At 45.1% G+C, this 26555-nt stretch overlaps 1 protein-coding gene across 25 annotated transcripts in view; it reads right to left on the bottom strand.

The window, feature by feature from the left end:
- The window catches only part of LOC118513554 (mucin-19), a 191989-nt gene that overhangs the window by 25550 nt on the left and 139884 nt on the right, over positions 1-26555 (bottom strand). For all 25 annotated transcript variants that reach the window (XM_036059467.1, XM_036059469.1, XM_036059450.1 and 22 more), the window contains 3 exons: positions 2402-2582; positions 2178-2303; positions 219-364 (listed from right to left, as the gene is read on the bottom strand). In XM_036059467.1, the coding sequence (XP_035915360.1) occupies positions 219-364; positions 2178-2303; positions 2402-2582 (453 nt within the window). The remainder of the gene's footprint in view (positions 1-218; positions 365-2177; positions 2304-2401; positions 2583-26555) is intronic.

Here is a 26555-nt window from a genome sequence, read left to right as displayed (position 1 = left end):
GGACCGCAAGGATACATTATGTCTATCAAAAAACCATATCCTTTTGCGTCCTTGTGACTAAATACGGCGTAACTTTCACGGGGTGTACGGGGAGAACGCATGGTGATGGTACGGGGGGGAGCAAAAGGGTTGCGGAGAGGGGGTGGGGGGCTAGTTTAAATATTAGCCGAAGGGGGGTACGGTTAGACTAAACCCAATGAGTAGTGCAGAACACTTACCACTTGACGGCGAACAGTTGATCGGTTTCTGGCCGGTGTGCGTCTGGCGGCGGAACAGCATCGAGGTAGGTTTCGAGGCGGCGTTCGCCGAAGACGATCGTATCCGTATCATGGGACCGAGGTTGTCGTCTTTACTTTTCGCCGACCTGTTTGGGGAAAGAGTTGGGAAAACAGGAACATGAAAGTTTGTGTAAAGATTGGTGTCTCCTAGCGAGCTAGAGCAACAGTTAGGGTTAGTTTGATAGCAGCCAAAAGGAGCTCTTTCACGACAACCTGTTGCCACAAGATTGTTAATCTACTTTCGAAAATTCCGATCGGTAAAGGGCAAAGGTGATTGTCGGGGAGGCGCCTTCAAAATCCTGAGAGCGATTCTTTGTCAATCGCCAAGCAAAAGGTAAGCAGAGCTTTTCAGTCGACGCCTCCATTGGTTGATTGATACGCTTTTTGCGAGCGTTACTAGCATCGAGATTATGGTTTACATAAAGTAATGCTTGTAACCTCTAGCTCCAACTCGCACCGAGGTGTCTTAAACGTCTCCAATTTTTTTCTACACCAGCAGAGAGATTTGCTACCCAACCAGTGGATAGACTATTAACTTTCAACGCGCCCAATTGACCCTGTCGAATTAATCGTGAAAGCTATTAATTTCTGTTAAATCACTCCAAACACCAGCCTTATCCTCTTGGCAGGATGAACGAACCCCCCGCCCGAGAGAGGGAGCATCATTATCGATTACAGTTTCTTGTTTCTTGTACGCTTCTCCAGAACGCAAAAAAGCTCGAAAAAAACGAAAAAAACCAGCTTCAAAATAATGTTGTTCAAGGACCTTCCTCATTTATGGAGCGTAATGGTATCAAGCTGGTTCGTGCTGGGAATGGTGAGACAGAGAGAGAGAGAGAGAGAGAGAGAGAGAGACAGAAAAAAAGTAAAGCAACCGTGAGCTAGCCAGACACGGACAAGGAACATTGGAAGACGTCGAAAAAACTGATGCTGAATTCCTGATGGACGACAGCTTTCACGTTTGCGGGCAAAGCACCAGACGACACTTTTCCGCCACATCCACAAACTTTCCTTCTTCCTTGCACGAATGCAACAGGTTGTGGAACTGACTCCAGACGCATGCCCTCAAACCTCGGCATCCGGGAGTGTTTCAGCTGCCGCTGCCTGCCTTTTTCGCCGCCTGGCCTGCCCGAAGGTTTGCTCTCCATCCGGCTCTGCAAGTCTTTTTGTGTGGTGCGCTTTGAGGATCGCAATTTTATCCGGAGGGCAAAAGGAAAAAAAGGGCGAAAGATTTTCCTTTTTTTGTACTTTGTGCGACGACCAAATTCAACAGGATAAATCTTCTGACAATCTTGTTAGCCGTCTCTTTGAAGCGTCAGGGAAAACGATGGGCGGCTAGCTAACGAATGCTGCTGCACGCTGTCCGTAGAGTTTGTCGGTACAGGAAGGATACGGACGTTTATTAAAGGGAGCGCGAGAGAAACAAGAAAGAAACATTCGTTTTTGGTAAACGAAACGTTTTTCCTCGCAATTTGATCGATATAAAAACGCTGTCAATTGATTTTTCCCACTGTCTAGACAGATTAGCTGATGTGGGTAAGGATCACGGACTGCAATGCGTTAGAAGTGAATGCACTATTTTGTTAAAAAGAACATTCTACAGAAAATTTGTTTACAACAAAAAAACACAACAGCTCAAGATTTATTTCCTCGATCGAGACAGTAGACGCCCCCGTTTGTTGTGCCGTGTCAGTTTCTAACGCCTTAAAGTATGCTATCTCATTTTGAATTTGTTATCGAAAGGTTTAAGGGAAGTCGGGAGAAAGCTTAAAAGCGATAGGGGTCGATGGCCGTCCTCGAATATCTTTAATTCCACCCCTGGGGTTTTGTTGCCTGGCGTTAGGAGCTGGTTAAGACAAAGCCCTGTAAGCAGCTCCTGTAGGGAAATGTTATACTTACTTCATGATGGTGGTGTACATGTTTTGCGCGATGATGGAATCCTGCACCTCCATCCAAATTTCGCCCGCTCCCGTTTTCGTGCTTCGACCAACCTCCAGGTAAAAGTAGCGCTGAGAATGTCCACATCTGCCGAACGGGAAGGCAATCGAAAGAAGCGATTTTAATCAGCTGCTCGTTGAGCGCTCAAATCAATCGCCCCAACCAAATGAAGCTACACCACTTACCGTCGTATGGATGCCAACGAAAAATCGACGTTAGCTGCCCGTTTCTCCTGCTGAGGCGTAAATTCCGGTCCGATGCGGACCAACGATAGGGTTTTGTCGGTGATGCAGAGCCGATAGGTGCCAAGGATGCCGTAACTGTCGCCGAGACCTTTGCGCTGCACGTAAACATCCCAAACGTGCTCTGTGGACGATAAAAGACAAAAATAGTTGGTTGAGTGAAGTGGCAATAAAAAAAACAAACAAACAAAAAAAAAACACATTGGCGATTACAAATTTGTGCTTTGAATAGTTCACTTCTGCCTGGTTGAAGCGTATAAAAGGCAAATAAAACTGAAGGACAACAGTAAAAGTTCCGGATGCGTCACAAACATGCCAGATGCCATGGTGGTGGCTGCTGCTCGCCTGTCACACTGTGCTCAGGGTTCGTTGCTGTCCAGGGCACTATAAATTATTACCTTTCCGAAACCGAACCGCTGGCCGGTGTGTCGATCTCGGAAAAATGCTTTACTACCGTGAAAAATCATCCCCGCATTCGTGCCCATTTTCCAGACCCATCTCCACTGCTGCTGCTGCTGCTAGTATCTGTCCCTTTGTTCATTAAACAAACGAAACGAAATGGATTTTTCATTTACTGAATTGTTCGTTGCAACTTGTGCAAAGTGATTCGCAACAGAGACAAAACGGGAGCGGAGCGAGAACCCTATGACTCCTCTGTGCAAAACAAAAAAGAGTTTTCTTTCACATTTTGATGGCAGAGCAAAAAACGGCGGGGCCGGGTGATAACTGAGGCACTGCGAGGTGCTGCGGTAAGTCAAGGGGCCCAGCTCAGGTGCGGAACAAACTGGTGAACAATTTAATTTAGACAAGGACACGATAGTGTTTTCTAACCCTTTCCTGCTGCCTTTCGCTTCTTCCGTGCGCCCGAGCAGTCCTGCTCACCCCTTTCGCCCGTGTTCCGATATACCACTGATCCGGTATTTAGTTTAAACAGATTCCCTATCGGCTGACCCGAGGTGAGTGGACGACTCCCAAGGTGCACGCACCACAAACACCTTTTTTGCGAGTAAAATGGTAAATTAATTACTTAATGGCTAAAGCGAACGCAGAACTTTCCCATCCCCATTTCAACCTGTGCCAGTGAGTGTACAGGAGGGGTAAAGTTTTTTGCTCGTGTCTAAATATTGCCAACTACAAGCGATCAGACACGAGGGTTTTTTTTGTCTCCGTTGGTTGAAAATAAGAATTAATTAAATAATTACACAGCAACGGACTTTTATCTTGTTACTTTAAAAGCTGAATTTCATAGTTCGATTATTCGGTAAGATTTTATAATACGATAAATATTTTATTTTATTAGACAATTATTATAAAACATAATACCAGGAGACATCTTCAAGCTAACTATGGGATTCAAGTCGTCCAGGTTCTGAATAGTTTTTGACACAACAAATTCAGCTCTCGAATAAATTTAAGTTTTCTAGTTTAAGTGTGTGAGGGCGGTCCGGTGGTCGGACTTCAGACGGCAGAGCCGGGGTTCGAATCCCATTCAGACCGCCTCCCCATACGTAGGGCTGATTTCTTTACAGAGGGTAAAATTAAGTCACAGAAAGCCAGAAATTGCAGGCCGAGACCTCTCAAGGTTGTAGTGCCAAGGAAGAAGAAGTTTAATGAATCTATAGTTGTGGCCATATTAAAGTACAAATTAAATTTCTTTCAAAAAAACAAATTTTCTTCAAAGCAAACCATTATTCGCCTGGACTTATTTTATTGGAACGTCAACATGTGTTTGGTCTGCACGGCACTTCCCTGAAGATAAACATGTGTAATGCTTCCTTCTCCCTTGCACCACAAGCTATTGTACATTCCCACCTCAAGGACAGGTGTGGTACAGCCAGGTTAAAATCATTCCCGTCGTAATCGCATACTTAGTGAGATGCGACAAACTGTCACACCGGCTTTTTGTTAACTCACTAATTTCCGAAGCCACAGCACCGCCCCAGGTAAGATCCTGATGCGAACAAAAATAGAATCCTGCCGCCTAGTCAAACCAGCCGCCAAGATGATAAACAGAAATAAACGGTAAGCCTTTGCCTTCGCTTGACGGCATCAAGACGACGGGTGAACGGGTGAGGAGAAGGTGGTGGTGGTGGTGGCATATGGCGGAAAATTCGCAGACATTATATAGTTTCCGTTTTACATGAGTGCGCATCCCCCGTGCGGCAACAAACCCACCACACACACTCCACTCTCGAGAGCATAATGCATAATTTTGTGCCGCCGTCATAGCACAAAACCAAACGCGTTGTGCATCGGTGCACTTTTCGCTGGTGTTTCCAAGCCACTTCCGCCGCATCATAGACATCTCGCATCCGCTCGTCTCCGTGCCGCCCCTGCTCACGTACCTCGTCGAGAAAGAAAAACCCCCGGGCCATATGCTGGCAAGAAGTGTCACTGATCCTGCCTGCCGCATCTAGCAGCGCTCCGACCGTGGGGAGTTTTAAGATTTAATGGTTTCTGACTGACTTGCGATGCACGCGCCACGCCTAATTAATGAGAAAATAACAATTCACTCCCAGCCGGTGGCACTGGTGTTGGCAAGGTCGGTTTTTTAAAGAGCCCTTCTTAGCGCCGGAGGTGTGTTACAAGTATCTCTCCCGCGCGTCTCCCGGCCTGGGTGCGGGTGTGCAGGGAAACTACTGGAATGAATCAAGCGGCTTTTTGAAACACAACGAGCCGATGTGTGGAAGCCTCAAGATGGAAACGCACAAGCATAAGTAGCAAACACACCCAGCGTACCCGTTGTTTCATTTGGTTTTCGGTCCAATTAATCGATAATTGGAGACGACAGTGAATTACATGCCGGTGCCCATCCATCCCTGTTGTGACTGGCGGATCTCGCCGGAGTTAATAGAGAAGAAGCAATAGATTGTTACCAAGCGCGAAGCAAGGAAGGAAACTATAAAATGTAAAAAACAAGGATCTATGCTGAATGATCATGACGATGGGGCCTTCTAGGTGCTACAAGATTACCTCAGCACCTCAACCCAATCCACGCGATAGAGCTGTGGAAAAACAACATTTAAACTCCCTGCCTGCCTTGTTGGTACGAGAGCGGCGGGAGGGAGCGATTATGCCCTTCTGGTCTTGGCTTTTGCCTTTTCCCTTCTTCAAGACTTGAGAGAACCGAAGTTAACTTATGGACGCGCAAACAAAACTTCCGGCACACGAGAACGAGCCGTGTGGGGAGGAAGGAACGCGCTGCGACGCGCGTTCAATTGCACGCTTAATTCAATTCAATTAGCGACTAATTAGTTCCAGGTGGTGGTGTCCAAAGCTGGCACTGGACACTTTCCGTTGGCATGCCTTCGATACCAACCGTTGGGATGGATAAGGCACAGGAAAGCAGGCAAGTGTGTATGTTTTGCGTCGTTGATTTTCCTAGCTAGCGTACTGAGACCCCTCTCTTTCTGGTAAGCGAATAGCAGTGTACTTGGTGTGACGGACGAAAGGTACCTCGCGTCTCAACGCTTCATATCTCCGAACATCCCGCCCGATCCCAGCGCCACCGCCGGAAGTGGTCATAGTTCGATTAGCTTTCGATGCGCATCAGTACGCACTTGTTCTGCGAATCTTGGACGAACGGTTCGCCGGTGGCGCGCGCGAGAGCAAACATAAACACGGCGAAAAAATAAAACACATTGGAATGGGTCGGACGACGGTCGGTGGTATCGCTCGTCGTAAAGGAGTGAAATAAAAAACGCAATTAGTTTTAGGTCAAGTGCTAGTTAAATAGTTACCGAGGTAATATACGTCAAACATTCATTATAATAAACTGTGAAAGGGATGCTTAACGATTATTACTGCTGTTGGTACGAAATTAAGTAAATAGTTTAAAGCTTTTCACTATTAAGTGCATGACTGGAACGGAAAGGGCACCAGCCATTTTATCCTTTGTTGAAATAATTGGAAGTCAGTTTTCTTCATCCACAAAGGGTAGCTTCACTGCGAGAAATACAATAAATGCATCATCATAATAGCCTCAAAGGAAGAAAAAAATGGTCAGCTTCTTCACAAAACTGAGAACTTGAAGAAAGAAATTCAGGGTCCGGTGTAACTCTAATCTTACAGCACCAAGCGTGCCAAAGTACTGATCCTACGGATAATGTACTGCGGACTGCTCTGTTTGGTGAGCAAGAAGGGGAAACCCAAAAGCCGAAATCGATTTCGTTCTCCAAGAAAATCTCCGACCGATTCGTGTCCTCTTCCGGGATGCGTTGTATTAGATGACCAACGGACTGACTGACTAATGGGAAATGATCTTCCCTCCCCCCAGTAGTGGACTTTATGGGAAATGGACAATTACTGGGAAATAAAGTTTACTTTTCCACAAGAGCTTCACAGTAAGCATGAAACTGACGTCAATAGCAGTAAAAGACAATTCCGGAGCAAAAAGAAACGAGAGCGGCGAGTCATCGCGCGTTAAGCTGCACTGCCCGCTGTACTTTTTACCCACTATCTCTTCCGATCCAGATTCTGCCGGATCCGGTGGGGGCAGCACTTCGCACTTGAAAACGAGATGCTAAACTCATAAACATACGGATTTTATCGTGGGGTGTCACTCCCGTGTGTTAAACATTGTTGGAAGGTATCTCGCACCCATTCAACGGGGTGGCATTCTGGCCATTTAGACGGCGGCGGCGTCAACTTATTACACACAGCACCGGTGCACCTCAGACCTGCTGGATGTTAGGAGGTTGTTAAATTTAAATAATCTCATCTTACTACGGCAGACAAAGTCTACGCCTCACCAGTAGTAGTACTGAGGCGGACGCAAAGTGGCCTGATGACGCTGATGGTGATGGTGAAATTCACTAAATCCGTGATTAGTGTGCTTTCCTGACTCGTCCACTCGTTCTTTCGGCTGCCGCTCCAACCCGAAGAAACGTTTATGATGTTAGATCACGGTATTTACTTACGACGGCGGGCGCTAATCATGCTTACTACACACCCTCTACTTGTGAACACGCGACACTGGGAGTACAAGCATTTCGTATGCAAATGCACACTCTACAGGCGACTAACACGGTGGTGGTGGTGGGTTGAATCAAACTATGGACCGGGCAGATTTATACAACAACATGCGCTAGACACACTGTGTGATCTTGCGGGGCCAGCGAAATGGTGAGCGAATGAGTGATGGATATGGGCGATTACAAACGTACGTACGGGTCTGGTTCGTTTGACAAATAGGTTAACATGGGAGAACCTTACTTTACGATCTGAGTATCTGAGGGCTATCAGTATATTGTCTAAATCATAATATTTATTGTTGGATGAAGAGAAGTCATTTTTGTTGCCCAAAGAGATTATCTTACAGATTCAAGAACCAAGCAATTGCATAGTTTTTGACATAGATTCCAAAACCATTATTAGTCAGTATTTCTATCTGGATGTCTACCACTTATAGAAATTACGAAGCCTTTATGTACTGTATCCAGTTAAAACCCCGCATACAAATTTTACATCAAATTAGCTTCTCTTAATTGACCCAGCTTTCCACGAAACCAAACAACATCACAATCCTTTAAGTCCAAAACGGCTTTCGAAAGTATTTACGTTTAATTAACAATTCTAGGCTTCAAAACACTGTTAAGTGGTCCGCTTCCAAATTGATTCCGTTTAAAACCCTGACCCACATTCAGCAGAGCACTTTTTCCTTTACGAGACTTTACTTAAAACACACCGAGCAAAAAAAAAAGTCTGGCCTTCCGGGACAACTCACTACATCGAAATACACTAAAGGTTCTCGGGCTACATGACTTTTCGGAAGGATCGAGGAAAAAAGGTTGCGGCTTTTATATTTCTCCACAATATTTAAACAAAAAGAAGGGGAAAACAACGACCGGCAGTGTTCCAAGCAAACCGGCCGGCACACCTGTTACCAGTGGCCCCCCTTTTTGCCGGAAGATAGAGAACAATCTTAGAATGAATTCCGAAGCCACTAGGACTTTCTTTTCGAGCCCGCCCAACCAAGGCGGCGAGTTGATTCTACTACTCAAAACGGAACAATACAAAAAGCAGGGAAGTGAAATCTTAACATCTAGTTCGGTCACATACAGGCCGTAAATCCAGATTTAATGCTAAACGCGATCGACAAAAAAAAGTAGAACATTTTCTTAGGGTTGGTTAAAGAGAGGTGTATGATTTCGTACCAGGACAAAAAAATGGCCTTTTGGTCCTTGTGTTTGCGGGTGCCTCGGTGTATGCAGACATGAAGCCTTGTTTCATAGCATCCAAAACTCCGTAGGCATGTAGTTTAAAGGTGATCCCTGCATTTGGGGGACAGCTAAACAAGGGAAAAGCAAGATGTCACACAATCTTGCTTCCGGTCCCGGTGCGGTGTCTGGACGCGGAAGTTGCGAAAAAGTAACTTTCGGAGTGGTTTCACCCACCGGTACCGTAATAAATTTCTATTCAATTATGGGCACGATAAATAATAGCAGATTGCGTGTGATATGCGTGCTTTGTGTGAAAGAGAGTTCTTTGGGAATGCTGGCGCTGGCATTGGGGCATTAAAATGTTGAGGTACATGATTTTTGCCAAATCTCCGTGACAAACATTTGAAATTTATTTTTCCCACAGATTTGCAACAAAGGAGAACAGGATAATATAAAATAATTTAAACATTTGGCGAGGTAAATTGAAGTTAAGCAGCCTTATGAACGAGCTCATCAATCAATCGTCCATCAACTTTACAATACTATTTTAAAACGATTAAACGCTATTCGATTTCCTCATCAAATCCTGTCTGATGACGCGCAGTCTCAGAGTAAAAACCCAACGTTCCTGGAGGTTCGCACCGTATTTAACAAAACTTCCATTGTATTCTTCGCCAATTTCCCGCCCACGTTGAAAGGGCGTTGATGCAATTGATGAAGATTTACTGGCTTTTCAGCGTGCCTACAACCACATTGGTAGGCGAATGCTTGTTTCTTCGTTCACCGCCTAATAGGCGAAGTGAAAAGTTGTGGCTGTGGGCTGAAGTTTGTTTCGAGAAGTTTTTTTTTCGGAAAACAACAAATAAGAGGGAGGAAACACACAACCAGCCGCCTGTTTGAAGGTTTCGGCGCGACGCCGAAAACGATTTATCGTCTACAAAACACCCATCATACGTAATTACCAAAAGTGTAATCGGGGCTCTTTCGTATTTGTTTTCCAATGCGGTTACATCCGTTCGGAGGACAGCCGGAAAACTCGCTCACACACTACACGGCAGCATATAGCGCCGATCGTAGTGGGAACCACTACGTGTGTCGTCTCCGGGTCGTCGTATGATCGCATGGCTGTAATCCTTCTAACGCGTCTTTGTCACGAATGTGAATCCCAAAGAGGATGACAGTTGTGAAAAAAGAAAACGAGGATGAGGGGTTTTCATTCCCATACGATTGACTTTTCCCCGTAATTCCACGCCAGACCCACAAGTGAAGCAAGAGCGACAGATGCAACTGGTATGCTGGCTTGCACAAGAGCACGCCACATAAACCAGCGCAAATCTGAAATATTTTTTCCCCAGTTTGTTTGAGAACTGTTCGCACCATCGTACCACCATTGGGCCGCGTCGTCGTCGTCGGGTCGCGATAAACGTTCGTGATTTACTGCAGTTAGATGATTTATGGTTACACTTTTCTGCGGTGGAAGGATAATACGGCAATGGATCGCACCTACCCAAAATATTCGTAGCTCAGGGAGCGGGATATGGAGCATTATCAGCGCCCGGCGCGAATGTTGAGGTGAAACTAAGCGCGCGGGAAGCCTTTCCCTAATTTGAGAAAATTGTTTTCCGTTCGTGGTACAAAGGGAGTGGTGCTGGAAAGTGGTGAAAAATTACGTTGATTTTCCTGCAAACCCTACGATCAGCCATGTCCATGGGCAATTGGGGTTCATTTATAAAGCGCGATTACTAGTTTCGAAATGCAGAAATCTTTCAAGTGTAGATTGCATGTTTGATCCATCCTGGGCTGCCAGAGTTCGGACCTGCTGCAGGTGCAAAAGGAACGTCTGTTTTGTTGGTTGTTTGTTTTTCCACCGGAGGGTGTGCTAATTGTTCGTTGCTCTAATTGTCCACGATGCACAAGGAAGTTCCATTTAAAGATGCCAGTTTTCGTTAAAGGTTTATTTTCGTTAGACAAATTATAACCTGCGGAAGTTTTATTAGGTTAATTACGCCAATTTCCTGTGTATTGCTAATTGTGGTTATACTAATTGCCGTGATGAAAATTATAGTGTAAATTTCACGAGTTCTGTGCTATAAGCAATATGGCTCTATTAGAAAACAGGACTCATAAAAACATAGAACGAAACATCCTTTTGCCATTAATCAATCATTTGTTTTTCAAAAACAGAAAAAGGACAAGGACAGTGAATCTGTTCATAAAACAGTTGATCACACAGGAGATCATTTAGTCAGAACGGCCTAAAAATGTTTGGACACAATGACGAAGATGTAGCAGACTCAATCTTAAACACTTCACGATTCGTTATCAAATCCCTAGCGGACCATTCTCCCTGTAGTAAGAGTTGCCTCGTTCGCTTTCCATAAAAAAATATTTCCAGCATATAAACTTGAACTGCTGCATGATCCCAAACAGCTACTTGGACAACGGTGGACAAGTCAAAAAAAAAACCCCAAATCACACAAACTCCAAAAATGGTAAAGAGTTGATAAAGCCTAGATAAAGTGGCGTTTACCTTTTGACATACCGTGCACAGTTGGGGCTTTCCTCGTTTTTTTCTTCGCAACATATGAGTACTGACGGCACTCTAATAGGCCGAAGTGGACCAGTAAAAGTTGTCTTTGCAAACAGTTTATGCAGCAAAACAAAAACAAAAGAAAAATCGGAATAAAATAAACAAGATAGCAAATCTCCTAGCGCCAGTGCCTTCCCTTTCGAACAGCATGTTGGGCACTGTTGGGTCTGTCATCCCGACACATTCTCCTCTCGTGCCGGTTCCGGTTACCACTTTTCCGTACACGGGGCAACACTCGATGCATCATAGCCCGAAAAGGCGCCCTGCAGCGCGAACGTCCTCGCGGGTGTTGACTCGTGCGGCGAACGAAGAAACCTAGTGTGGCTGCTGCAACTTGGCCCCACTATATATCATTCCACACGTTGCGCCACGCGCCTCGGCAAGGAATCGAGTGTGATTTATAAACAAAACAAAAAAATAAACAAGTGCACACACGCCGGTCAGCCGAGGAGGAGGAAATCTGTCTCCTCATCATGAAGACATTTTTGCAGAAGGTTCCACTACAGCAGTGGACAGCACTTGAACGTCGACGTGAAGACTAGGCTGCACACGATTCGCCACGACCGCACACTGCCGCTGCTGCTACTACACTGCTTGACCGACGAGAACAGCTCGCACCAAAAGACAGACGACAGCGTCAATGACGACGATTGGAAATTTATAGGCGATTAATGATTTATTTTTCACATTAAAAGATGGAACAACTGCGGGACGCTTCCCTGCCTTCGGTTTGCTATCCACAGCTACATAAATAACCGCCCGCTGGATGCGAGGACCCGGTGGCGGCAACACGCGGTAGAAAGGCTGGTGGTCAAATGTATATTTAACTTGGCATTGGACGAGTATATTTTCTCCATTGATACAGATGCGATTATAAAGACGTGCGTCTTACGGCGTCCGACTCGCTTGACCATCGACTTTCTTTGCCAACACGGTTTGCGTCAGACGGCGCGTGCACTCTACGCCAACACTTTCGAAGGGCGAAGGAGTGAGAGTGTGCAGTCCTCGGTTGGGGTCTCCTCCGTGCGACAATAAAGAGACCGATTGCAATAGATGTGCGCAAATAGAAAAAAAAAAGAAACACTGCGTCCAAACTAGTCGTCCTGCGAGTCGGGACACGACGAACGGTCGACAAAAGCCTCTTCACGACTTCCTACACTACTAGCATTGGACAGCGAAACGCATTAACTTCTGATACAATTTATCAGTTTTAATGCTCGCTTAATGGCATTCTTTTGTGTATAAATTTCATAAATAACTGGACCCGAAACCTTCCTACCAAAGCGTAGCGCCGTCTTGGTCTCCCTGCTACTGCTACCAAGCGCGCCGAGTTGGGAGCTCTATTTATTGTATAAACGATTGTTTCGTGACCAGCCGGGTTTCTTCGGGAGGATGATTGTCGTTGTTCCTGTGGCAGTGGCGAAAACATGGAGATGATGGGTGTCTCTAGCTGACCGGTAAGCTGACAGTGTGTGTGTGAATGTGCTATGGTCCAAGTGGCGCAAAAGGCAGGACGAAGGACAGATAAAGCATTAGGAGGAAACGCTTCATTAAGAATGCACACCTCGCAATGGGTAAATACGTTCGGCAAGGACTCTTCCTCTCGCTCACTTCGCTCTAACTGATCGGGGTTCGTGACACAAACTGGTAAACCAAAGGAAGGCAAAAACCTGTGCCAAAAGTGCGAACATGAGGACAGTGCGGAGAGACAAGAGAAGCTGAAAAAAAAAAAACAACTGTATGCCAACAACGATGAAATGATAAAAATCCTCCAACATGTTTAATGGCGAATAAAGAGAAGGCATAAGGATAAGCGATTTATCTTCCGGACGACAGTCGCCACACTCAATTGGAACGTGGTACGTTGACAGGGAAAAGGATACCGTAAACCGTACACCACGGGCTTCCACCAAACCATTTTTCTTGCACGGGAAGATGCACGTAAGGGCACGCATAATAAGGATTATATTCCACTTTTTGTCGGAGCCAAGATTTGCTGCTTTAATTTTTAGAAAACAATTGCGCAACGTTTTTTTTCAATCGCAATAAATATCCCTTTTCAAATCGTTCTAGAGCTCAATTTTTATCCGATACCGAGGGTTTTCCAAATAATCAATCCAATGATGCTGATCGATTGCAATTTTATCGTTTACTTGAACCATTCCCACAATCGTTTGAAAAAGGAATAAAATTAAGGAAACACCACCCCATCATGCACCAGAAACGCAAGTGACTGGACCGCATTAGCTTGCCTGTTGCTACAATTAAGTTGCCACATAAATGTAAGCTTTAAGATAGTGAAAAGCGAACAAAAAAAACGACAAATTGAAAAAGGACGCCACATGGAGAGTCAACCGATACAACCGAAGAAGTACAAACAAAAACTCTCTCAAGACGAACTAATTCAATTAGATTCGTCTTATTGCCCGTGCCTGGACTTCCGTCTGGACCGACGTCCCTGACTGTCAGTCTGAGTCGTCTGTCCAGTTGCTCCAACTTTCTTCAAATCGCTCGTCCAAGAATTGAACGATGAAAACGTAAACATGTTGCCTCTTTTGACAACCCTTTTCCGCCCCCCGCCAGTCGGACCCCGCTGCAATCGAAGTGCAGTCACACAGACACACTTTTCCGACGGGTGCGACACTCGGTTCGGTTTCCCACTGTGCAACTCATCCATTTTATTGCATTTCCATCGGTCCACTGCTCGTTTTCACCTAACCTCCGCACTTGACTGCAAACAATCTTCGGTGCGGTCACGGTTTCTTAAATTGAACTGATAGAAGTATCAGTAGAAAAAAGGAGCATGGTTCGAGAAAAACGGCATCAAATAAATATCATTTCAGTGCGCTGGTGCTTTTACCCACCTCGCGGTGTGTAAGCATCCCACCGCAGGGTACTTTATCAATAAATTGATGGTCAATTAATGCACCGTAGGTGGTTGGCGCCGATGCGCTTTCCGACCGTGGAAGGGTTCGCTGGTTGGAAGGAGAAAAAAAGAAGAAAAACGAGAAGATGTGTCTGTTCGATGCTTCTCAAACAGGCTACGGCTTTCGTTTAGTAGCACGAGACAGTCCCAAAGAGGTGCAGAAAAGCTGGAATCAACATATAAAAGAATGCTGCTGTTTGCCGTAGTGGACACAGGTACAGCTTTAAAAAACTGACCGTTGAGACTATGCGCGAAAGGAATGAAGTCGAAGTAACAGGTCCATTTTTTGACGGGGGAAATCGATAAAGTTCATCTGTAAGCCGTTACTATCCAATTACTTTATCGAAAGTGATCAAACTTCAGCGTCTTTAGGAGGATGGTGTATTCATCACGGTCTCTCTAGCATTCCAAATTCTTCCACCAGATTAACTACTATTGAATGGGACTAACGATAACTAATGACTGTTTGTATTTCTTCACACTGTGCCAGAGTTTGTTCAAAAAGGAAGATAACGTATTTTTTCTAGATGTATCGAATCGTCCTTACGTAGCATAAACAGATGCTAACGGCATTTTATTCGACGGCTCTCCAATATCCGAGCAAAGCAATTCTATCATGAGAAGCATCACAAATTTTATTTACAAACTATCTACTATTACAGGTCATCAATTGCTTTGGGACATCAACGGCCATAACGGTCCAGGACATACAATGGAAGATTTCTTTGTGCTATGGTTGAACGAAGTATTCATTGATGAATATTGCCTGGGTAATATGGACATTGATCTCAGATCACGCAGAATAAGGGTCTGCTGCTGGTGCTTGTGGAGAGGCTCTCAACCGACCGACCTCAAAAGCGATCAACAGATTTTTTTGGTGCAAGCCTCCATCAACGAACCTTTATAATATATCGATAAATTGAAACGCAAAACCCATATAAAAACATTTTCTAATATCTCCAAAGGACCTTAGACATGGTCTCCACTAACTTCCCAAGAGCTGCTCAGGAAGTGTTGACAATATTTTTGAACATAACTTGCTGGATGAGGGAGTGAGTTTTTAATACATTTTTTACATCCCTTGCCACGAGCAGCAAATAAGTTACTCTAAACTTCAATTTTGAGCAGGAGATTTCAACAGAGCAGACAACGAACGTATCAAGCATTATACGAAAAATTACCTCCTATTGCCCTCTGTCATTCACTCAATTCGGATTAATATTGATAATAACGTCAACTCGCTTCCAAAATGTCCTGTCTCGTCGTTAAGTAAAACTAACGCTAATATTTTGAGCACGTATATAAACAACGGTGTTACCGATCATTGACGTTCGTTTACGCTCGTCGTCTTCTGTTGTTTCAGTTTCATTTGAGGGCAGTGAGAGTAGACAAACCTCTTCACCAGTTTTCTCGCAAACAAGGACAAAACTCGAAATGTCCAAAATGGTGGACAACACGCTTAAAAAAAACCTAACCTTACGTATTTCAGGAACAACGGCGTAAAAATAACTGCCGCAACGTGCACTTTTACTTCACGGACCGCAGCGTCAAGGTACCATATTTCACGATCCGGCTGTTGGCACTTAAATTATTTCCAACAGCCCTTAATCCGTGACAATAACCGGAAGTACGAACATTAATGCTTTTAAGATGTTCTTTTGGTGTCCTTTGGTCTCGTCGTGGCAATTTTTAATCTCGCTTCCCGCTCGATATCAGCTCGATACCGCGCAGATCGGGCTGCAGCAGCATCACAGGATTCCACAGCAACACCACCGGGTAGATGATGATACTGTGGCCATTTTTGTACCGGTCAGCTTTTACGCCAAAGTTTGGCGGCGGTGTTTTTTTTCTTCCTCATTTTTTGTTTGTAGGATTCCATTGAAATCCATCCAGTTGCATCCTTTGCACGGGATAAGACAACTCGGTACGGATGAAGCCGGGATATACACACGTAACCGGACAAATTGAGTCAGCTACGATGACAAACGGGTGAATCAGAGAATGCTGAAGTGGAGCTGAAGCTGCACAACGTAAAAAATATTGTAGAAGATAGCAAAAATACATGAACAGAAAAAAAAGACTGGAATACAACATCATGTACTTTTCCACTTTTTATTTTCCTTTTGGCAGCTCTCATCCCCATCGTGACTTGAATCGAAGCCAAATTCTTATGAAAGAGTTTTCATGTCGCTCGCTTATTATCCTCGGGCACATGTCCTCGAGTATCGGTATTTATTTTTTTGCTGCTACTGCTTATCCCCTGGTAAGGATTTTTCATTCATCTCCCCACCACCGTTTCACCCACTCCTTTCTCGTTGCTGCCCTCCCCACACAGATGGCAATTTCTCGCTCTCTTTCCAGTCGTTTTTATTTCTTTATTTATATATCTTCCCTTCCCCAAGACCGGTGTGGAAGATGATATCGTTTGGTTGGCTGATGGAGGATACTTGGCTGCTGCTGCTGCTGCTAGTGGCATGGATGGACGCCAGGAAAGGCGCAATGCTATTGCGAACGACACATTGATATTATCTGCTCGTCACCATGCCGTATATCTCACGGCACTAGCTACGGCAGTTTGCAGCAGTTCCTTCCAAGATGTTCAGCTATTTGGGTGACTTTGTGTGTTTTGCGTGCGTGTTTTTCCATGTATGAATGGTCTGTTCCGTACGGTCTTGTCATTACAATTGCATTGTTGTAAGCTACACATTACATCAAATTGCTCCATTTGCGAGATGCGTCGACAGGGCGCGATTGGTGTATGCAATCATCAGTAATTGTTTGCAACTGTCCATATGCTTTTATATCAAGATATTGTTAATGTAATAGGTCATAGTTTAGAACAATTTTTGCAACCAAAACTCGATTGAATTTAAAGTAATTTTAAACTAGTGCATTTCTTATGGCATATCTATTTATTGCTTATAGCATATTATTAGAAGTCAGTGATTCAAAAAACAAAAATAGAACGACGGCTCGATTAAGATCATCGGGCAAGAAACGCATTACCAAGCATTCTACTCTACTCCATTATTTATAATATGGTATGAAATCCTTACACCTCTCTAGAGCCAACCAACACTACGATCCTGTCCATAAAAGTATATGCTCTACTGGAGTTTTTTTTACCCCAGAATGGGGTCACCGTACAATCGCGTACGGTAATAGCTGGCAGAAGCATATGCCGTTTTGGAACAGCACGAAGAAATTCCGGAAGTACGGAATATGCTGGTATGAAACTGGCTGCTAGTAAATTTACTACTGCATGCTGTAATTCAAGCTGTTGTCAAGAGTGCTGCTACCGGAACCGTGGTATAGATTTCATACCAGTAACAGTAAGTTAGCACACATGCTGTCCTCCTATGGCCAGTTGGCGATGGAAGGGGACGAAAGTAATGTCGTGTTGTCAAGATTTGTTTAAACCATTTGCTGTGAGGTCTATGATTTTGTACGGTTTTAACGCTTGACGTTTGTAGTTTCGCTCAGGACTCTCAAGTGAGCTACAATTGTTTGTTGTCATTTGGATCGGTGTTAAGTTTACCAGCCCCGGTTCGACCGTTATATGACAGATGTGGGCTAAAACTGTCAGCTCTCTAACTGAAGTCATCACTGCAGGGAAACTAGAGTCATGCAGCTAGTTTGTCGAAATCAAATCATACATACATTCCACCCGTAAAAAGACGAGTGCATTTTCAAAAATAAAATCAAACATCAAATTTCTATTTCTGTTCCCTGCACAGCTCATCACCCCAAGCTGAACGTTCTCGTCCCATTATCCTCCCAGATTCCTTTGCCCCTCCCGCCTACCACCACCATAAGCGCTCCCCCCGAGAGCCGAAGCCAAATGGCGATGGAGCATAAATCTTTGGCGCCACAATCCCTCGAGCACAGGCCCCCATTACACGACACTAACGGTCTTGCTAACTGTGAGGGGGGAGTTGCGCCACGAAAAATAAAATAAATCTCATCCTAAACAACATTAGCTGCCACCGTCGTGCCGTCATGCCACCACCGAACCCCGACCGGAGGGAATCCTTCAAATTACTGCCAATTCTCAATCATGCCCTCCCGAGATCTTCGCGCCTCGGTGGGGTGAGCGTGTGCTTCGGGCGTTCGACAAAACACACAATCAAACTAGACGCTGGCAGGGCGTACATACCTCATTACACACGACGGCGTGGCACACAAATGGTACAAGCAATTAATTTCGGGGTGATAAGTTTATTTCCGGAACCGATCATCTTGCTTGCTTACACAGTGCGCGCACCTGCTGTTTGCCGGTTGAGGTTTGCCAGAACCGGGTTGGATTTAATCCTACATTTTTGTCAGTTAAAAGAATGTCAAAACCCTTGATGATTAGGATAACGTTTAGTGAGATATTCAATTTCTGTTTGTTTTATAGCTTAACTAACGTTAACTACTTGTTACATGTTTTATTACATAGTCATAATTCGGCGTCGGATTGAAGCACAAAAGGGTTTGCTTGTTGTTCGAGCAGAATATCCGCGTGACAGTGTGCGATGCCAACAACTGTGCTGTTGGCCGTTTATTTTCATTCTCGTTGATCACGAGCCTGCTACGTCGGCTTGGGTACCCTTTCTGCTTGCTGTTTGCTGTGCTCTGCATCATTAGCGACAATAGATCGACACACAATAGTCGTTAGTTCATTGATCGGTAACATCCCTTTGGCTTAAACCCTGGGTTAACTCTCCCCTTGCTGTTCACACCCGGCTGCGCTGTGAGTGTGAAAGTATTTGGGGTGGTGTGATCATCGGCGCACGCACCGCTGCTTTTAAAACAAACCAAACATTTTCATTCACGATGCGTATTAACCCAGACAAACCGTCCACAAAGGGATTCTCTCTCATTTGGTATTATAGAGCGTCGTGCATGCACGAGAGTACAGTTTTCGTAGTTTGGTTCACAATTTGGTTAATTTTTCTAGGCACATTTTACTTGATCATACTTAATATCTTAATACTTAATATCCAAAAACAGCTGCTATGTACCACTTTGTAGTAAAAAGCGATAATGTCTTCCGTATTGCATGAATACAGGATGATCCGTCCTGTCACATTTGAGATTTTTTTAAATAATCTAACAACCGATCAAGTTTTTGCAGCAAATATCTTTTAAATTGAAATAAGATATTTGCTATTCTGTTTAAAATACAGTGGATCGCGTGAGGATCTTTGAGCCATTGGAGTACTACACGAAATTGACCTCTCCATCCAGTGATCCTCACAGGAAGAAGTCCAAATCGATTATTGGATTCTAACACATGTCACACGCAATATCCATAGTTAGACGAAATATGATTGAGGCTTCTTGGGATACTACAGCAGTCATTTAGGTCTGGACTATCTTTTTAAACACATATAAAAAGGGGTTTGTCTCCACTGCTCGTAAAGCTACTTAAAAAGAAACTTCAGATTCCTCAAACCTCAAGAAAACATATTCTTTACAAGCAATATCGAAACAAACAGCTAATTTCAAATCCAGCTTTTTGCAGGAAGAAGGCTAGCTCGTGTAGCAAAAAGAATTTCCTTATTGCCCCTCGTGTAGTGATTTGTGACCACGCATTTGGCACCGTCTCAGAACACACTCTGCAACTCACTCTTCAAGCCTCCTCACCTCAGCAGGCGCGTATTATTCATTTCACCTTTGGAACGCTTTCAAATCACGCTACCGAAACGCGTTATTGCAACAGTGCAAAGATGAATAATACAAAACCGATTGCAGCCATCCGGCTGGCTCCCAGCATCCTCTTCTTCCGCACAAACAAGATTTGGAAAACAACTCTAATACTATGTTTGCACTTAGCGTCCGCCGCGACAACTCTGCCGAAACATCCGCACCAAAAGGTATCGCTCCATTCTAACGTTTGTTTCTGCTTCCGCCGTTTCGATTTGTTTCTATGACGCAAATGGTGCATTTCCGTGAGTTAGAATCTTGTTTTTATCGCATAAATCGAATGTCGGGCGAATGGGGCGGGTGTCGCTCTATTTCGCGTTTGCAGCGCTGGGCACATCGATTGCGGGGCATGTTTTGCTTTTATGATTCAAGAACAATCCTATGCGAACATTTTGTGATCTGAGTGGAACTTGTATTAGAGACCTTTTTGTAGATATAGTCCACATAAAAAAGCATCAAGACAGCCAAGACGTTCATTAAATCAAAAATATTCCACACAAAAGCTATAGCAAAGCCATTACTTACAACGTAAATGATCTTGTAAGCTACAAAAAAAAAGCCCACCAAACCCACCCATTCTATCATACACACTTTGCGCTGCAGACAACCAAAACAAGATGATCCGTGCTGTAAGCCGACCGCGCGTTCCTTTCCCCGCCAACCACGGCGTAAGAAACAAGGGATAGAGATTTATTATCTTCTTAATTTATAAACTTTTAATTACGCAGAACACTTCATAAGTCTGACCACCTTTTTTATGTGCGGGGTTTTTGGCCACTCTCGCCACCTTTATACAATTGTTGTGGAGTGCATCAGCAGCTCATGCTTTCATGCACCACCACAAGTACTACCGGGTGGCGAAGGCTTCATTCCACGGTTAGTGGTTTCCTTTTGGCAAGCTAAAAGCTACCATAAATTACAGCAAGACAAAATGCGACCGAACGAAAGGGGAGCACAGAGAGAGAACTAAAGGTAAAAAAGAAAAACCAACCTAAACTCACATTAACCGCACACACTTTCCCTTTGACTTCGTACCCGGGCAGCGAGTGTGCAGTTGCCCGTTTGGGAACGGATCTTTCACCGTCTTCCGGCAGGACTCGTGGCTCTTCATACAAAACAGCCACAAAAAGAGCAACGGAACAGGCAGCATTAATTATTACATCGTTCATAGTGTCGCTCTCGCTGTATGCTTGAAGCAAACAAAAACGAAAAGGACAGATAGTGGGAGCTTCCAACAATTTTACACTTCTTGTCTACAGTTTGCTCCAGAATGCTTTACAGTTTCCTGGGGAGTATTAAAAAAAATTGCGTCCACCGTCGGGTTACATCCAGCCCGACAACACGATTTGGCATCGTTTCCGCCTATTTCTAGCAGCGAGAGGCTGCTGCATCGTTATCCACTGCGAATCGCACCCGATTAGGGCACAGCACAAACGGGAAGATGATTTTGTCCCGCACTTGACAGCGACTCGGAGAATGGCCACTTTTCCGGGCAGGCTTCCGAATACCGGGGCACCATCGGCCATAGCAATGGAGTGTGTTTCTACTCCGTGACAAATTCTATTTGCCGCTCGGTGTGCTCGTCGGTATCGGCTCATTAGCTTCGACGGGTACTGTGCCGTGCTAATCTGCAATGCAATTTGTCTGCGCGCCCTTCGAGTGAGACGAGACAATTGTGTTTTTTGTTGTTTGAAGGTTTACTATTGGCGTAGTAAATTTTAAATTTATCATTTAATTGAGTAAGTAGACTTTAAAGTATGATTTGAAGTAAAAATACAGGGTACAGATGAATTAGCACCAGAGAAAACATTTCATATTGTTGGTGCATCACCAAACTGAGCTCTGATATGTTCTAATCTAGTGATATGGTTGAATAGAATAGATTACACTTCAACTTGGCGGAGTCGTGAAAATGTAACAAAAATTTAGGTCTACCTGCAAATGATCCACTTCAACTTTAACAGAATCCAGCAGTAGCTGCTCGAAAATCCATGGTACCTTGTGAATAGACCAGGACTTAGCGAATAGACAAGGACTACAATCGAAGATTTTTAAATTAAATCAATCACAGCTTAACTCTTTCCTCTCCAACAGCTCGATTGGCACGCGATCGAGCATTACAATCGTCTTGGTTTTACAATCTCACACCATCCAACATGGGGCGTCCTTAGACTCGGTCAAATCTCAGCGCAAAGATTTGCTACCAGTCGGCGACCAGTGATGTGAGATCCATTCGCCCTCTGGGAGCACTTCAAAATTTGGGAGCATCGTATTCGGTATGAACGGTATGTGCGAACCAATTGGCCCAACCAACCCGATCCGTGAACGTCCGCTTTCTTTGTATCCTTCCAACCTCAAACCGATGACGACGACGACGATGATGATGATGATGATGATGATTTGAGGTTGTTTACTGTCTCGTGGCATGATCCGATGCGGGCAATCTTGTTATTTTTAGATTGTTATGATTGTTATTTCTGTCTCGGATTTTCCTTGGGTACCGCGCCGGTCAGATAAAGTACGCCAAACGGTGGTCCAACCCTGCCTTCGATTACACCACCGCACCGCACCGCTGCGGACGAAATGGCTGGTGTTTCTCTAGAAGTTTGTCTAACGTGTAGATGAATGTAGCGAGAGAAAAAAGAAGGCAAACAACTTGAATGGGACTGCATTCTCAGACGTCTTGTGCCAAAGCTAGTAGCACCTGCAGAAAGTGATACAGCTGCTGTTGTTTAAGCTTGTTTCACTTTTTTGGCACAGCAAACGCGAATGTATTTTACTGCTTCGGGGTTTCGTTTAAAAAAAAACGATGCGTCTAATTATAGTTTGCTTTACAGGTATGATTTTCTAGACAAATTAAGCGTAAATCTACCCAATTTTGTAACTCGTTAAAATTATTTTAGAGTTCATTAATATTAATATAAAATTTAATGTTTAAATATCTTCCTAAAACATCCATTTGTTGCTTTAAAAATCCATGACATGAGGATGAGTTCAAGATAAGTCAAGGGATAACAGTAAAAAAAGTTAAATTGGAAATCAATTTCCATTCCACTATCAGCGTGATAGTTTCGACGATTCCGCCGGGCTAGCAACACGAGTCAAAGTTTCGTGACGTTGCCCTTTTTCCGACCCCGAGCAAGCGTATCACGTGCTATGTCATGAAGCAGCAGTAGTCGGAACAATCAACTACCGACCCAATCGAAGAGTCATCATCTCTTCGCCCAACTGTCCGGCAACAGTTCAGATAATAATAATACTCATGCAATAGCCTGCCAGCGGACAGACGACGTGGCCGCAGCCAACAACAAGCGAACACACTCACACACTGTCGGGTGAAGGTGGAGCTGTCGATATGAATACTGAGCACAGAGTGCTACAGAGAGCACGCGTCCCATCCTTGTGGAAGAACCCCCTTTCCGAAGTTAGGGCGTACGCTGAGGACCTTCCGCCGGGGTTGGAGTTTTCCTACGGTCTAGTGGTACGGATCCGTGTCGGTAGCAAAGACAAGCGGCATAAAAATTCATGAGAATGTCAAAACCATTCCCAAACGCTCCTGGAAAGCGAGAACGACCATCGAGCAGCAGTAGCACCAGCAGCAACAGCAATGCAGGAGAAAACGGTTCTCTACGTACCCGAGCTTAGCAGGGAGACATGTTGTCTTTTTCTTCAGCGCTTTTTTGCTAGATCGCGTTAGGTCGAAGGCCACAGTTAGGCGGGGGCCAACCGGGCACCACGAGAAATGTACATCTGTCCCGAGGTCTGGATATATCCAGCAGGCCAACGAAGAAGAACAACGGCACTGTCAGCTACACACAAACTCGTCCCTAAAACTCACCCCGTCACGGCAGCAAACGCTGGTCGGTTCGGGGGAAAACAAGGAAGTTTAACAACACGGGGGAAAAAAACGTAAAGTGTTCATACTAAATACTGATTCGCGATTACGAGGAACTTCTCACACCCGCTCGCGTTGCAAGCATACGACAAGCATCGTGTCACACAGCTTCATCGAGCATCTTTGGGACGATGCCGGAAAGCGCACCAGATTGTCCTCTGGTCCTGGCCGCCGTCGTCGTCGCCGTCGAGATTGTCACCGTTGTCGGGCTACCCTTCGAGACAACCCCTCGATGACTTCTTCGGGAGCATCGAGAACTCCCATCCTGGATCATCGAGAACGTGTTGTTACACGGAGGCCAACAATCTCGTGTGTGTTGTAGCTCACGTCCCATTCGGAACACATTTCCTGGTTGTGTCTCGATTTGTCAGCAAACGATGGGGGCATGGCATCTGACATTGTCAACCTCCACAGTAGCAGGGTGATCGGAACGAAGAAGCAAAGGAAAAAAATACGCCAACCGAATGTCTCGGTGACTTCGTCTGCATGGCCCCCCTTAGGGTTGCCACCGGCTTTACACATCGGCCATCAGGCGATCACATAAAGAAAGTCCGGACAGCTGCGGTACCGATTGTTTCTCATTCATTTTCAGCTTCCTGCCCTGCAGAGCGCACGGTGATCTTTCCTTGCTGGACAATAAATTTGTTAATCGATTTTCGATTTGTCCAAACCCCTTTTCTAGCCCCTCCCCGGAGGACAAACTGCGAGCCTGACGGTACACACGCATTCGAAATGCACAGCACCGACAGCTGTACTGCATCCGGAAAAATAGAAGCAAACGGCAGCAGCTAACTGCGGCAAATCAATTTGCATAGCTATTTTGGAATATGCATTCCCCTGTGCGTGTTCACTTTTTGCAGCCGTGGGAATGTCAACAGTAAATCCCGTACAGCAAAGTAAGCGCTATTAGAGCTACGCGGGAGAAAACGTTACTAGGATGGCAGCAGCAGTTAGCCTGACCTTCCGGGCGTCATCTGGTGCGGCGTGAAGAAAATATGTCCGCCCATTCCCGAATGCGTCCCAATCATTTCTCATCTGAATGGCAAATGTTGTGCCTCGGAAACGGAGGTGGCCATTTTCCGTCTTGATCCAGACGTGCTTCTAACCAAGTAAATGGTGCGCGCTGTTCGTGTTTTGGTGCACAAACCTGGGAGGCTTACCATCGCTAGCAGACGTCGTAATCGCCACACCATCAAGATATGCGTGGACCCATCTAACACATCAAGCGATACTCGAGCCCTCCCCGCGTTTCTCTGTCGTATTTGTCACATTCGGGTTTCTTTTTATAGGCGCCCCTTATGGAGGACGTGAAAATATCTTGAGGTACATCCCATCCTGCACGTTGGTGTACTGCGTGTATGTACTCGAACCGTCACCGGAACGAACCCCTCCAACTCCAAATCGTGTACACCGACACGGTCGTTAGGGTCCGTGTATCGCTTTCGCACGCCCTCCACATTCGCTGGCACGGAACTACGCACATGGTATAATGTCAAAACAGAGCAAACGGGTCCGGGTTTATTTTCTCCAAAACACGGCCGGCCCAGGTAGGCAGCGACGACAGGCAGCGTATGTTGTCATTAGATTAATTAGGAAATTATGTTGAGTGAGTCCTTTACTGTCCCCGATTCTAGCCGCTTCCGGCTCCCACCGCTAGCGTTTGATCGCGGGAGAGGCTGCCTCGGCGGACGGGTGGTAATAAAATTCTTGCACGAAAATCTCACCCAGCTCTAAGGCCGAAGCATCAGCCCGGAGATAAGCGTTTTATGCGTTTGAGCTTTTCGGGCGCCGTTATTGAAGCTGAGGTTTCCCTGTCAAAGAGAACCTTCCATCTTCGTGATGAGGCAATTTGAAGAATTCATGAACGACATTCTTCGGTGCTGGTGGGTATTGCGGCGGCCCTGTGTGCGTGTGCTATTTTTTGGGGGAGAGGGCGGGTTAGGACGAATCCATTAACGGGAGTACACCACTCGCCGGGAACGAGATATTCCATAAAATCATGGCAATCGTCGTCGTCGTCGTGACAGTAACATAAACGACGTTTGCAGCGTTGTTTTCGGTAGATAAGAACCTTCTGCCCGAAAGCTACCAACCCCAGTCACGGACGAGACTTTCAAATTGGATAGAACAGGTGGTTTTGTTGGTGCGTGGTCTGAAGTCATTTTTTTTTCTGAAGACCGCTCCTTACGCAACTCTTATCGACTTCTTCGGACTGGTAATTAACGTCTTACTCTGGGTTCCTTTCGATAATCTCTGTGTTGCAATTAATGATGACTTACCTGTAAGAAAAACAAAGGAAGAAGAAAAAAACGGATTAGACAAAACAGTTCATGCGAAACATTCAAAAGGATATGTAAAGACATCTCAATGGCACACCCGTGGCCCCACACCCTGCCCATTTAGCTGGAGACAGAGGGAGGAAATGATATTTTTGCAAATTTGCGCGTCCCTAAATAGTAGTCTTTTTTCCTATCAATTCTCTATTTCAATCTCCAGGTACGAACAGTCGCCAAGATTCAACCTACTGGTTGACACGGGCCAAATAAATCTTTTTCGCACCGGCACCGGCCGAAGGAAATAAAAAGGTTAACTTTGAGAACTGATGCGCGGGTGTAAATGTGCTACAACCGGTAGCGCTTGGTACTTTGTTGACTTTGGTCGGTCCATAACGAATTACGTACTGACAACGAGCGAGAAGAGGATGGGAGCGTGTCGGCAGCACAGGTAGGTGGTGGCACCGGCTACGGACGATTGAAGCTCAATTGAGTAGAATAAAGTATGCGTCTCGGTGTCGGATTTTATAGCAAACTACTGTCTCTCCTCGGTTGGCAGCA

This window comes from Anopheles stephensi, chromosome 3 (assembly GCF_013141755.1).
Source record: "Anopheles stephensi strain Indian chromosome 3, UCI_ANSTEP_V1.0, whole genome shotgun sequence".
Classification (NCBI taxonomy): Eukaryota; Metazoa; Arthropoda; class Insecta; order Diptera; family Culicidae; genus Anopheles; species Anopheles stephensi.
The sequence above is the reverse complement of the archived record's forward strand: the minus strand, read 5'-3'. Positions and strand labels throughout refer to the sequence as shown.